Here is a 15,401-nt window from a genome sequence, read left to right as displayed (position 1 = left end):
GAGAGGGAGCAGGAGCCAGGTAGCGGGACGAAGAGGCGCGATTCGAGTCGGAGGAGGACGGTGGATCAAAGGAGAAAGAGGCCGAAATGGGGAGGCGTCGCAGGGTGAGCAGGTAAGCCGGAGGACGAAGCGGGACGGACGGCTAGGGTGGAGCGAGAGGTAGCGAGGAGATTCGGGAGCGAGGGAGGCTGATAGGACGCGGTGACGGAGGTGGGAGTGAGAGGGAACGAGCGCGTGTCAGGGAAACGGTAGGTGGTGCGAGGGAGAGGCAACGTAGCGGCGGAGTCAAGCGTGTGTGTGGAGAGAAGAGAAGAGAGGGGGGTGCGAGACACGGAGCCAAGAGCGGGATGCTGGGAGGCGGCGGCGACGGCGGCCATGTTGCCGTATCCCGAGAGAAGAGAGAACGATCCGAGAGAGCACCGTGAGGCTGCTTCGTTTGTTGCTTGCAGCGGCTGCCCAAACTTTGGGTGGTTTAATTCTACCTGTTGGGCCGCACAGTTCGGGGTGTAGTGCATCCGTTCCACCCTCGAGTTCGCTCGACAACACGCTTCCAACCGAGAGTAAAACGGGAGCTCGAGTTCTCGCGCGGCTTCGACGCACCACGTCGTTCGATCCGCACGGCGCGGAGGTATAGTACCGCTCGCGTTCGCGATCCTCTCTCAGGCGACGATGTCGTCGTGCTGCTCGTTCACGTCGCCGTCCACCAGGTCCACCAGGTATCCGTCGTCGCGTATCGCATCGTCGTCGTCGCCGTCGTCGCCGTCGTCGTCGTCGTCGTCGCCATCGTGGTCGTCGTCGTCGCCGTCGTCGTCGTCGTCGCCGTCGTCGTCGTCGTTGTCGTCGTCGCCGTCATCGTTGTCGTCGTCTTCGTTGTTGTTGTTGCGGTCGTTGTCGTCGTTCTCGCCGTTGGAGCCGCGGTCCGCGCGAGCGTGCGCGTGTGCCTGAAGCCGGTGTACAAGTGTGAATCGTGGACAAGACGATCCGGTTTGGAAAAACCGTATATACCCGGTCCGGATCCTCGTGACTCGACGAAGAGGGGTGCTGCGCGAAAGGTACGCGATACGCGGCTGGTGACTGGCTAAGCGGAACCGCGACACGGAATGGACCAGAAACGAGGATAATGAAGTGCGCGGAGTGAATTTTGTGTATCGACCACGGTGCTCTCTGCCTGCCATTTCCCCGGTAATACTCGATTCTCCGTTGCGCGATACAATATAATTCCGTTGCGAGGAGATCGATTCGATCGCGGGAACGAACAGCAGGGGAACAGAGGACGGTGGTTTTCTCGCGGTGTCGCGACGAACGTCGTGCGTGGTGCCGACAGGGTGACCCTCGTTGAAGAGGAGCCTCGAGACTCGTGGTAACCGCGAAGATCCGCGCGCTCGATACGGCCCGGTCCATCGTGAAGGTGGTGACACTATCATCCGTGGAGATGTGATCCGGAACACAGGAGGGACGCTTAGTAGTTTGTAGTTGGTCCCCACCCCCACCCAACCCCACCAGCACCACCCCCTCGACCTACCACCTACCTCGTCTCTACCACCTTCTTCGACTGCTCTCCACGTATACGTACTACACACGTATCTGGTACACGCGCGCACTCGCGTCCACCGTTTCCACCCACCGTCGAGGAGCGACCGCGGGTCGATCCTCGTCTCGAAGAATACCAGCCCTCTCTCGGATGCGGCGAGGCTTCCTCCCTTGCGACCGAGCGGGAGATATCGCGTGACACAGCCCCGACTGCCTCCTCTGTACGCGAGCCCCGACAAAGTGAGTATCTGGTCTAGCTGCTGGTTGTAACGAGTCTCTCTCTGCGCGCGAGTTTGCCCGCGGACCTCTACTCCGCGGATGCTCACCGTCTACCTGCGCGATGACGCACAGGTGACGCGCAGGTGAACACCGCCGGTAAACAAGTCGACGTCGGAGACAACAAGTGGGATCATCCGGTTCGCGTGTCTTTTTCCATCGTTCCGATCGAACGATCCTCATTGTACTCGTTGGCGGAACGTTTTCTTTCTGTCGAGAGAAATTCTTCTCTCTCTCTCTCTCTCTCTCTCTTTGTTTTTCTTACGACTACTATGATTGCAGCGGGGCAGTACCGTAGGCAGGGCAAAGATCAGCCGGATTACGTAAAACGGCACACAGGTTGGACCGATAAAAACGGTCCCGCGTTCGAGGCTTATTGCGTGCTCTCGTACGGAACGAACGAGACTCGCATCGGCGCGCATACGCGTTCTGGGGTAAGAGTGAATGGAAGACTCGCGGATATAATTGGTCCCGGTTAATGTTAGGTATCCGCTAATGGAGTCGCGCGTCGCCCCGTACGCGACGCGTTCCCCGCGCGCGGTTTATATAACGCGTACCCGTGGCGACGACGACAGGCATTTAGAGAACATTCTCGAATGGTCCACGTCGTCGTCCGCGTCGCGTACACAGCCTCGTCCTACTCTCCACCGCCGTTTCTGTCCGCGTTCCTCCCTTCGCATCGCCCAGGGGACGCACGCACGTGCTAATCGGTTTGCCCACGTAGAACGCCGGCTCGCGGAAGACTCCTCTTTTCCCACAGACCGAAACTCGCCACTAATTCTCACTCCCGAAACACTACGCGAAGAGGCGAGGACGGCGGACCTCCATAAACCGGGAACGTTCGCAGGTAGTAAAAACCAGGCGGATCGTCGTTGACTTCGCGCCAGGTACAACTCCTCGAGCCGAGCAAACATCTCGTTTTCGAGGCTCGTCGAAGAAGACCCTTTCGAACGGTCGAAGACCGCTCCCGTCTCTCATCCCTCGCGCGATCCTCCCATCTTCCTCTACCTCCTCTTTGGAACCAATATTATTCACCACTCATCGAACCACCGTACGCCACACGATTAACGCGTCCTCGCCTGCCGCTCGCATCTAAAAATCGTTCGACCTCTCTAGCCCCGGGTAGCTCGTCCCTCGTCGCAAACGCTCGTCGAGTCCTCCGTCTCCGGAGGCATCGTCCACTGACGCGAAGCGAGGGAGTACAGGTACTTGAAATACAAACGGACCCACGGAGGTGGGTCCAATCTGATGCAGGGTTCCCTTTGAGAATCAGGTTAGACCGGCCGAACCTGCTCCTCTGGCTTCTCGTCTCCGGTCCGCGGTTGTATACCGGCTTCGTGTACCTACTCCTTCTCCCCAGTCGCCCCAATCTCCTTCTTCCGCGTAGTAGGTAGGCACACCGACCTACCTACTTCCCGCCACCCTGTACCCCGTCTCTCTCTCTCTTGCGCCGCGCGGTCCACCCGGGTCCATCCCATTCTTCTTCCTCTGCGCGTCCTCGTCCGCGGATCTCCTCGTGGACCGTGGCTGTCGCGAGGAATTCCGGCGACGCGAACCATCCCAGCGGACCATCTCAGCTTGCGAGGAGAAACGAGGACAACAAGAAGAACGCCTGGTCCCCGACCACGGTTACGCGTTCCGTCTGAACAATCCGACTTCCTCGTTACGTCTATTATTACACCTGTCCATCCGTCAGGCCAGCGGTCGCGGGCTCGATTCCAGTTTTACGCGGCCGTCCTCCTTCCCTCAGCCGTGGCTGGCTGCCAGCCACGCGGTAGTAGGAGGAGATGAACGAGCCGGGAGAGAAGAGGGAACCCAACTGGTTTTACTAACTATCCACCTGGTGGACGCGACACGCTCGCGGCCCGAGGATGTAGAATTCGTGGTGTCCGACTGGTTTGGCCAACATCCACGGATTCCCTTGGCCGACCGGCCGCACGTGATAACTGAATCAACAACCATCGAACCTGCTATTCTGGCTCGAACCCAAGCCACTCTCTCTCTCTCTCTCTTTCTTTATCCCTCGTTCGTCGAAGAGCTCGCGTGGATCCGCGCGGCTGCGGCAGCCACGCCGCCCTCCCCTGATGGCCTTCCTGATTCCGACCGATCTCGTTCTTCCGCCTGGACGTCACAACCTGACTTGCCAGGGCAAAAATGCGGCCCCGGCTTCCTGTTCGACCGACTTCTTCTTCTTCTCCTCGATACAGGACGGCCGGTTCGACCGCTTGCCAGGAGCCACGCAGGCGTTGCGGTCTGCGTAGCCGCGCCGCCAGTTCGGCTTCGCTTTCGTGGTCAACGTTTTAGGGAACGGGAACTCTCTTTCACGCCCGAGAGGAACGTGTTCCAGTATCCACCAGACGGGACCAGACGGGAGCTGTTCACTCTCGCCTTTCCTGTCTGTCCGTCTGTCTGTCTGTCCGTCTGTCTTCGACTGCCGGTTTATTACACCTGTCTATCAGACGCGCGACCGCGAAACCGTTTCCAGTTTGACGTGCTCGCGGCCGCTCGATGGAGGTGAACCAGCTGGTCCCGCTGAACGCGCGTTGCGCAATCGGGACGATAGAACGCGGAATCGACGAGGATCGGCTCTTCGTTCGAGTTTCCGGCGATTTTATTGCGCGTTTCGATTTTATTTCTCGTTTAATTGTCGCCTTTCGACGATGTCCGCAGCTGATGTTTCCGATGGTTTTGGTTTAGTCTGACGGCGTTGTTTCGTTTGCTTCGCAGGTCCTCACTTGCTGCCCCTCTTCTCCCGTACAATCACGTGCCATACAACGCTCAGCAGCGACTGTGATACGCAACCCTGTGCCTAGAACCCGTTCGTTCGCGTAGACGTAGTAGACGATTTTTTTTAGCCGACCAGAGGATCTCCAGCAGAGAAAGGCGACTTTGGAGGGACAAGCGAGCGCCGCGGAACGCCACGATCAGACGAGCTGGAAAGAGAAGTGGAAGACAGCGCGGGAGAATGTCGACTTGCACCGACGAGGCCGACAACGCACCCCTGCACATGCAGGAGGCTCTGTCTCCGGTTAGTCGATCATTATTTTTCTCTGTTTACTCTTAACGTTCATCAGCCACTTTGAAAGTATCCGCGCCAAGCAATCTTAAGCCACCCGTAAATAGACTCAGGTTATTGGCAATCTTAAGCTGTTGGCCACGAAATCTTCTGCTTGGAAACTATGAAATTTCGAGCGACCATTTCAAGGTGTAACAATCACGAAGCGGCTCCGCGAGTTCTGTTCGGATAGAATCAACCTCGACTGAAGTAACCTCGACGAGATATCGCGTTGAACGAACGAGAAACTCGGATAATTTCGAGCGTCGGAACGTGGCGCGTCTATGCGTGGCGTATCTCGAGAATTTCGTTCGCGGATGGTTCGAGGGGTGTCTGTGATTAACGATCTCCAAGGGAGCACGCCGTCCTCCACGCCCCCTTCGATTTCGACGATTCACGGAATGCAATGGTAGATACGTTGTTCACGGACGCGGGTCATCGTCTGACCTTCCTCCCTTTCTCTTTCTTTCTGGCCTCTACGCCTACCCCACCCCCTCTATCATTTCGACGGTACCACCCGTCGCGCGAAATAACGAGAATGGCGGACCGACGAGATTATTGCCGGTTGCGTTGTTCCAGCGTGGAACTTCTGGGACGACCCTGAGACGCCACTGTGCGCTGGTGATGGACGAGAGACCGCGTGAACCGAGGAATCGCGAGGATCGACTGTCGATCTCTCGAGAAAATCACCATCCACCGTGTTGCGCTCGGTGCGCTTTTTTTACGTCTTCGTCTCTTTCATTTCGACGGGATTTCAATCAACGCTCTGGTAATTTGTACGATCATCGGCTGTGTTTGTTTTTAATTGCGGCGAGTCTGGACTTGGATCGAGTTCGGCTGGAATTCTCGTCTGAAGAGAGTAGAACGCTCGAGGCTTCGTTGACCCCTGCTAGTCACGCTGTTTGTCTTAACCAAGAAGCTTCGCAGGTCTGGTGTGAGAAAAAGGTGCGTCACGAAGCGTGGGAGACGCTTTCGTGACGAATTTTCGGCGTTCCGCGAGCAGAGAGGAATTTCGCATGTCGGTACAGCGGTTTTCGCGCTTTCTACAGCTCCCTTATTATCGTTGCACATTTTTTGCGAAAGAAACTTCACCCAAAAAGTGCCGATTGACACCTTATAAAATTCTACATGAAATTTCTCATGGAAGAAAAGTAAGACTGTGACTCTACTTCGACGAATTTGTATTCCCTCGAATATTCATTACTCTCTGAATACAGAAATGTTCGAGTTGAACGAGAATCCAAAACGAACGAATTAATAATAATAACGAACGAAAAAATTGTACGTGAAAGGAAGAAATCCATCGACATTCGAGCAGCTCGAAGATGCGCTCCAAGCAAAGAATGGAAAGCGAAACAACTCTCGTAGACAAAAGAACGATCGGAAAACATTAGAACTCGAAACGAAATGAAACGAAAATCCGGGAGGAACACTGGGATACTCGTTTCAGTGAACGATTTGACGCCTGCACACCGGATCCCATTTCAGGGCGAGGCGCACCCTCTAAGCTCTAAACGAATTCCAATAGCTTATCGCCCCGGCCAGGCCACTCCTCGTCGCGTAGAAGCCTGAAAAGATTCTCACTGTCACCTGGCCGCAGGTTTTTAACCTCACAATGGTATACCTGTCGCTTAAAAGTGAAACTCTGTCGGACGAAAGCCCGTTATTTGCGTGGCGCTGGCCCACAATGGGAAGACCGTTCGAGCTCCCCTAACCATCTTACCGGACCCGTGGACGGAGGGGGCCAAATCCCCGCTGGAATTGCGTCTGATCTCGTTCGTGAACACAATTTGAGGGCAACTCGATGGTATTCCTGTAAAATCTTTCGTAATTTCCTCCGTGAAAAATAGAGAAACAAACGGGGTCGCGTTTTACACTTGCATACTTCTAATTTCTAAAAATGAAAATAGAAAAGAACACGAGTTTTCTATAGAAAATTCATTTCGCACCAGACATTTCTTCCTCTTCTTGGAACAACTCGACAATAGTTAAATGTGTATCTAATCTACAATTTAAGGGTAACTCGATGGTATTCCTGTAAAATCTATCATAATTTCCTGCGTCAAAAATAGAGAAACAAACGGACTCGCGTTTTACACTTGCATATTTCTAATTTCTAAAAATGAAAATAGAAAAGAACACGAGTTTTCTATAGAAAATTCATTTCGCACCAGACATTTCTTCCTCTTCTTGGAGCAACTCGACGATAGTTAAATGTGTGTCTAATCGCGTAAAGTGCGACAGTGACTAACCATGGTATTCTAACTCCTCCTTCGACGAAGTTGTATCAATTACGCTGATTACCAACTGGTTAGCATATGTATTATGCTTTCGCGAGCGTAAAGGTGGAAAAACGAACGCCGTTAAAATTTTTAATGCCACTCGTCAACGCGTTAAACGCCCAATCTGGAACTCCCCGCGCGATCGTCTGTTATGGTCGGTCGAGGAAACGTATTATCTCCGTTTTCATGCGGAGACGTCGACCGAATCGTTGAGAAATTTTCGAATCGGTGGCGAGGAATCGTCGAACGCCGGCATTCTTTCGCGAAGGCGAACGGTACGGTCGTCCATTCGTGCGAGCGTTAGCAGCCACTCGTGGCCAGGGGCCCTTGGACCATCGGGGGAAGAAAGGAGGATGAAGTGGCGGAGGATGAGGATTTTACCGTGCACGATGACTCGCCGGATTTCGCGTATACCTGATACTTGGCCCGAAAGGGAACACGCTTGCTCGTCGATCGTGCTATTCATTATCGAACCAACCGGCTTCGTGTACTTAATAGAATCCCACTAGACTTCTAACCTCGCCGTTTCGTTTACGATTTTCCATCGTTACGATCGTGTGAAATTTTTCCTTCCTTTTTTTTTTGTTTGGTAATCTTCTTTCGTTAATGTAACATCTCTCAAGGAAAATTAAAGAAGAGTGTTCTGCCCAATTTTCAAATTAATATACTCCTAAAGTTAGCTACGCGTTTTCTTGGAATTTTCAAACTGAACGATGAGAATAATTGATATTCAATTCGTCCACATTAGAATCCCACTAGACTTCTAACCTCGCCGTTTCGTTTACGATTTTCCATCGTTACGATCATGTGAAATTCTTCCTTCTTTTTTTTTATTTTTGCTAATTTTCTTTCGTTAATGTAACATCTCTCAAGGAAAATCGAAGAAGAATGTTTTGTCCAGTTTTCAGATTAATATATTTTCTTGGAATTTTCAAACTGAACGATGAGAATAATTGATATTCAATTCGTCCATATCAGAATCCCAATAGACTTCTAACCCCGCCGTTTCGTTTACGATTTTCCATCGTTACGATCATGTGAAATTCTTCCTTCTTTTTTTTTATTTTTGCTAATTTTCTTTCGTTAATGTAACATCTCTCAAGGAAAATCGAAGAAGAATGTTTTGTCCAGTTTTCAGATTAATATATTTTCTTGGAATTTTCAAACTGAACGATGAGAATAATCGATATTCAACTCGTCCACATCGAAATATTATAATATACATTTTTTCAAGACTAATTTCGATGCGAATCGAAGACGATTTAGCAACGGAACGAGACGAACACACGTAGCATTGAAACGCGTTTTCTTGGAATTTTCAAAACTGAACGATGAGAATAATCGATATTCAATTCATCCACATCGAAATATTATAATATACATTTTTTCGAGACTAATTTCGATGCGAATCGAAGACGATTTAGCAACGGAACGAGACGAAGACACGTAGCGTTGAAACGCGTTACGATAAAGACTGGCTGATATCGGGTAAAGTCCTGGGCTGATTTCATCAGCGGTGGAGTGGATCGTTCCAAAGGGATTACGGGAGCAACTGATTACTTTTCCCTCGCTAAAAACCGTGCCCCTAACCGCTTTGAGCAGTGTATAATGGAAACGGAATAATGGTAGCAAGAAACATAGCGAGAGAGCTGTTTGGAGATATCAATCAAAGATAATGGCGGCGGGGAGATTTTTGTTCCGTTCCTCGGCTACCGTGGTCGCGACGCGCGGATATTGGCGGTGAAAAAAAAAAATGATTTATTGCACGGCATACAACCGCCGGATCCTCGGTGCACGCGATAATTACGCGAATAGTGTTGCAGCCGTGCAAGTGTCAACAATACTGCCTCGCTTCTTGGCTCTTAAATTGTGATTGATGACGTTCAAGTAATAATAAACGTCCGATGAATGGAGTCGCCAGACGGAAAGTAACTTTCCTCGGAGATTACGAAACGGTTTTAAGTGAGTTTTCAGCGATTCTCTCTCTCTCTCTCTCTCACTGCGGATCGTTTCGCGCTCGCTTCGAGAATATTTATTGCTGGCTAGTTTAGTTCGGTTAATGGGGGTTGCGCGTTCCATGGATTTATGTTTTCGTACCTCACGAATCTTTGAAACTGTGGAATCCATTCTTCGACGCAAGTATCTCATTTCTGAAGTTTACAATTCTTTAGTCGCTGAATTTCTCAGTTCTTGAATATCCGAATGCGCACTGCCATAAATTCCTGATTCCTTGAGTTACAGAATTCCCAAAATCTTCAACTCTCGAATACTCGATTACTTCGGTTCTAAAATTTACAATTCTCGAGCAGCTGAAGTTTCCAGTTCTCGAACGACTCATCGCGCGAGCTCGCAGCCTCCAAACTTCGAGACTTCTAAAAACTCTCAAAATCCCGATTTTTGTATTCCTCGAGGCGTCGCAATATCTCACAGCCCCTCGATCTCTGAATCTCCAAACAACTAAAATATTCACACATCGATCTCGAAATTTCACGCTTACCAAATCCCAAAGCAACAGAGGCGAAAGGAACGAATCTGGATAAAGCGTAAGAGCTCGCAGCCTCCAAACTTCGAGACTTCTAAAATCTCTCGAAATCCCGATTTTTGTATTCCTCGAGGCGTCGCAATATCTCAGAGTCCCTCGATCTCTGAATCTCCAAACAACTAAAACATTCACACATCGATCTCGAAATTTCACGCTCACCAAATCCCAAAGCAACAAAGGCGAAAGGAATGAATCTGGATAAAGCGTTAGAGCTCGCAGCCTTCAAACTTCGAGACTTTTAAAATCTCTCAAAATCCCGATTTTTGTATTCCTCGAGGCGTTGCAATATCTCACAGCCCCTCGATCTTTGAATCTCCAAACAACTAAAATATTCACACATCGATCTCGAAATTTCACGCTCACCAAATCCCAAAGCAACAGCTTAAAAGTCCCGCGGAAATAACTTGGAAAGCGATCGGAAGGCAACAGAGGCGAAAGGAACGAATCTGCATAAAGCGTAAGTGAAACAGCCGGCCAGTTAACTCTGGCTGTGCAGAAAAAAAAGGCGAATAAACGATGGAGATATAATGATACGATCGTCGACAAGCGTTCCTAGCGATTCCATTTACCCAAGCTCGCCCGGGGCCACGTCCGCGATGCCCGATAGAACGGCGACGAAGAAGACGGGGGAAAAACGTATCGCGGACAATCGCGCGGATACGTTCCGTGATTAACGTCGCTGGAAATAGGCGGCAGGAAGTCGCCGCGCGTAAAACGCATGTATACAGCTAATAACAGTAATTTGTTTCGGGATCATAGGCGCGCCACTTTCGTTATTCAGCGGGACTTAGCACCGCTGTGGCTGAGGCCGCGGATCCACATTCCCTGGGGCAATTAAACAATTATAAACAATTATAAGAGCCGTAGGACGATTGGCCGCGGCGATATCCCTGCTAATTGAACCCTCGAATAGGCGAAAAGGTATTTTAACGGGGGCTGCGAGGGGCAGATCGGCGGCGACAGCCGCCCAAACATTTTTACGCGCCATCCGTTACGAACCGGCGAACAAAAGTCCGCCTGTCAACTCGTACAATGTGAAACATTCCGCCGTGGTATTAAGTCGCTCCGTGGCACGGGCGACTGTGAAAAGGGGTTACGTAAAAACGTGGAATTAAACCTGCATGCTTATGAGAGGCCGGGGAATTATGCTCGATCGCTGTGTCTGCGCGCTCGATTTAAAAACCAGGAAGCGATGATCGTGGTAGATAACCAGCTTCAGGCTTGGACAATGGTGCGATGATCGAGTGAGACGGTGGTGCGACGGCGTGTAAAGTGAGATTTAGAAATTATGGATGCGTGGATACGTGTGTGGGGAGCGAGATTTAGAGACGATGGATGTGTAAATACGCATTGTGTCGTTCTACGCTCTCTTAATCTCAGAATTTCGATCCAACTTCCGTGATCCGTGCAAAGCATATTCCACAAACTCGCTCGAAAGCACCAAACTTCAATTTAGAGCCACGCCAAACCGAGAGAGAAACGCAACTGAAGAACCACGCGAGGATTAAACGACAAATGAAGCGAGACGAAGCGAAGGACTCGCCATAGAGAGAGAAACGAGGGAAGAAATTTCCGTGATCCGTGCAAAGCATATTCCACAAACTCGCTCGAAAGCACCAAACTTCAATTTAGAGCCATGCCAAATCGAGAGAAACGCAATTGAAGAACCACGCGAGGATTGAACGACAAATGAAGCGAGACCAAGCGAAGGACTCGCCATAGAAAGAGAAACGGGGGAAGAAATTTCCGTGATCCGTGCAGAGCATATTCCACAAACTCGCTCGAAAGCACCAAACTTCAATTTAGAGCCACGCCAAACCGAGAGAGAAACGCAACTGAAGAACCACGCGAGGATTAAACGACAAATGAAGCGAGACGAAGCGAAGGACTCGCCATAGAGAGAGAAACGGGGGAAGAAATCGGCGCCTAGGAGCCGCAATAACAGAAACGGTGACAGGTGTTCCCTGGCAAGGAAGAGGCGGTCGATGTAACAAGGATTCGACCGCAAAAAACCCCGATCGCGTCGAGCGTCTCGCGAGGGATGCTGCGCGGCCGTGGCCAGCGTCGAACAATGAACGCCTCCCCATCGCTGGAGGCTGCGTGTATCACTGGAGCTGGCGAAAGAAAGCACGTTAACGATTCCACGTATCCCCGTGGCAGCTGCGTATTCGAACGCGACGTGATCGGCAATAAGCGAGAGCCGCGCAGGAGCCGCGCGACCCGCAAGAAGAACCGGCGAGGACGCGGCTCGACCGAGTCTATCGGCCGACCTGGAACAGTCTCTCACGGCCAGCAGGCCAATTAACTGTTATTATCAGCCGGTTCTTGCGTGTAAACAGAGGCTAGGCTACGCGCGCAAGCAACTGGACGCTCCTTTTTGCCGCTGGAAATTGGTGGGCTGCGGAGACGATTAACACATTCGACGCTGAAATTTTTCGACTCTCCACGATTATCCCCTCGTGCTTTCGTTACGTATATTATTCTCGTGATAATCGAGTCGTGGATATCGCAAGTGTTTCCTCGAAGCATCTTTGTTTGGTACCAGGGATTTTATAAATGTCTGCCATTGGAAAGACACGCTCGTTAACAGGCATAGAGGTGACTGTGAGGATAAAAATTAGTTAGAAATCGAAATGAACGTTTCAGAAGAGAGATATAACTCGACCAAGGGCTATGAAAAATTGTAAGTGTCTCTAAGTTAATTGGTTTATTGTTCGATATGATATGGTGACGATTCGTAGCGGGCAAATTTTTCGACTCTCCACGATTATCCCCTCGTGCTTTCGTTACGTATATTATTCTCGTGATAATCGAGTCGTGGATATCGCAAGTGTTTCCTCGAAGCATCTTTGTTTGGTACCAAGGATCTTATAAATGTCTGTCATTGGAAAGACACGCTCGTTAACAGGCATAGAGGTGACTGTGAGGATAAAAATTAGTTAGAAATCGAAATGAACGTTTCAGAAGAGAGATATAACGCGACCAAGGGCTATGAAAAATTGTAAGTGTCTCCAAGTTAATTGGTTTATTGTTCGATATGATATGGTGACGATTCGTAGCGGACAAATTTTTCGACTCTCCACGATTATCCCCTCGTGCTTTCGTTACGTATATTATTCTCGTGATAATCGAGTCGTGGATATCGCAAGTGTTTCCTCGAAGCATCTTCGTTTGGTACCAAGGATTTTATAAATGTCTGTTATTAGAAAGACACGCTCGTTAGCAGGCATAGAGGTGACTGTGAGGATAAAAATTAGTTAGAAATCGAAATGAACGTTTCAGAGGAGAGATATAACTCGACCAAGGGCTATGAGAAATTGTAAGTGTCTCTAAGTTAATTGGTTTATTGTTCGATATGATATGGTGACTGAAGAGAGGTTACTAAAGTTTGATGTTTATAAATTATTATTGTAAAAACAGTCTGGAACCTGGTGTCTGTATAAAAACATTTTCAATGGAAGTCCAGAGTTCGTGGTGTATAAATACTTGTTTGCAGTCGCTGCATGTGGTGCACGGTCGTTTTCTTGCCCGTGAGATGCAATCAGTGTGTCGTACGCGAGTGCACAGTTTTAGGAAAGCCGACGCGAGAAGATTCATCGTAAAAATAAAAAAAGGATTGAGATAATTAATATAATTAAGGTTGATTATAAACGCGTTAGGGGAAAAAATGGTAACGAGACGAGCGCCGATGTTTTTAGTATCAGAGCCAGGCTTCGAATATTTCTTACCCCTTGTACGTGTTGTCGCGAGTTAAAAACGAAATTGGAGACTTTACCATCGAAAGAAGTAGATTAAGCTGATAAATATGCGCTACCTGGAGATTATACACAGAAAAGGGTAATAATAAGTCATAATTAGATCTACGTGTTTATGTGTAATGGAATATTTAAATCTGCAAAAAACGCACTGGTACAATACACAAAAACGCGCAAAGTGAAGTGGATATGATAATATTCAATAATCAAAAAACGTTTCTAATTACGCGACTGAATTTGCATAAATAATTCATATAATTTATAAACGACAAAAAATTCATTTCTATATGTCACTGTAACTCTCGTATTTTACGTTAATTGAAAGTTGAAAAAAAAAAAAAAACAGCCGTACAGTTTCGAAATCGTCCGTCGCATCTGACGCACAATTCTCTACCGCTGAATTATTATATTACCCGCCACTAATTCTATGACGTGTAAAAAGGGACAATCGCCTGCCTGTTTATGCCACGTTCCGTTAACAACGACGATTATAAAACAGCACGACGGCACTTTTTTCAGCCATCGTCCGTCCAGGCTGGCTCATGCTCGCGTCGCGGATCATTGGTCTTTAACCATACCTTTTTATTCCGTCAGCTGACCGCATTAGTGTCTGTTTAAAACAATTTACATGCGTTCCACGAGAACAGTTTTTTCTCTTCTGACCAAACCGTTGAATAGCCTCCGCGTAGAGCCTTCAACGATTCTCGTTTCATTCAACTTTCCATCTTCGACCTTCGAGGCGAACTTGCGCGTCGAAAGCTCGACTCGAAATCGATTAGTCGCACGCAAAGAGAAGAAGAAGAAGAAGAAGAAGAAGAAGAGGAGAAGGATAGAGAGGAGCGAATCAAGGCCAATTACCACGACTAGAGCTCCGTACAAAATGGACTCGCGTCCGAGGAACTATCACTGAGCCCAGGTTTACGTAATCGTCCACCTTGGCAGCGACACCAGATCGAATCTCTGGTACAAGGCCGTCGTTCGACGATCGACCATACGAGCACGTGTTATTTCATAAATATCCCGGGACAACATCCTCCAGAAGCACCACGAGACCGTGAGATACGTATTCCTGCGGGGCAGCACGTAACGAGCCTTCGACGGTCCATCTTCCATTCCCTGATCCCTCTCCAACGGTGTCGTTCCCGTGCAGGAGCGTGTAGAACGTCGTAAAAAGTAATAGATTCGGGCCCAGAAACCCGTGAATCAACGCGCGACGACCGCGATAAATTTCTACGGCGAACGGCTCGCCGCGATTAGATTTCCAGTTAACGTTGGTAACACGCTTCCACGGGACGAGTATTTAACGTCGCCAGTGGCTTCGCGATCGCCACTGATTTAGTATTCAAGGGATGCACTTCGATTTCGTATTCGTGGCTGTTGGCGCCTCGACTAATTAAAGGTGGCGAGAGGGGTTCCTTGGAGTATTTAAATTCGGGTTATTGACGAGGATGCAGATTGGAGTGTTCGTACGTTGGCAAATTGTTATTAAAGTCGCAAAAAAGAGTGTATTAAAGTGATAAGGAATTTCTTAAGGGAGAGATTATTAGATTTTCGAATCGATCCGTTCCGTCTGTTCGAAATGCAAAATAATAATAAACGATAGTATTTTTTAAGCAGAACGATTCTGTCAATAATTCGAAATCCAAAATCTTCTCGCTGAATTTTCCTGCAATTTATATCTTCTCATTCAAATACACATTTTGTTCGCATAAAAAGCGAGAAAAATGTCTAACGCATGGAGAAACAAGTAGAACCATAAGACCCGTTGTTCACCAGCGATAATCCCACCGCCGCTACTCTCGACGCCATTTAATCAGAAACGGAAAAACGCCTGGAGGATCTGGCGAAAAAAATGGCTTTCCGTGTTCTCTCTGAGCTGCACTCGAGACTGCGCGACTCACTGCCGGTGAAACTCGAATATTAACCGAATGACTCACGGTATTGTTAATTATGTTAATGGG

General features: G+C 49.1%; 1 protein-coding gene across 3 annotated transcripts in view; it reads left to right on the top strand.

Moving 5' to 3' along the window:
• The first annotated feature begins 1,365 nt into the window (after positions 1-1,365).
• The window catches only part of Grh (grainy head), a 140,108-nt gene continuing 126,072 nt past the window's right edge, over positions 1,366-15,401 (top strand). The window contains exons 1-2 of one of the 3 annotated variants that reach the window (XM_076905175.1): positions 1,366-1,770; positions 4,534-4,834. In XM_076905175.1, the coding sequence (XP_076761290.1) occupies positions 4,772-4,834 (63 nt within the window). In that variant the 5' untranslated portion in view covers positions 1,366-1,770; positions 4,534-4,771. The remainder of the gene's footprint in view (positions 1,771-4,533; positions 4,835-15,401) is intronic. The other 2 variants (XM_076905185.1, XM_076905166.1) reach the window with 2 other exon arrangements.

Source organism: Xylocopa sonorina, chromosome 1 (genome assembly GCF_050948175.1).
Source record: "Xylocopa sonorina isolate GNS202 chromosome 1, iyXylSono1_principal, whole genome shotgun sequence".
Lineage (NCBI taxonomy): Eukaryota > Metazoa > Arthropoda > Insecta > Hymenoptera > Apidae > Xylocopa > Xylocopa sonorina.
The sequence above is the reverse complement of the archived record's forward strand: the minus strand, read 5'-3'. Positions and strand labels throughout refer to the sequence as shown.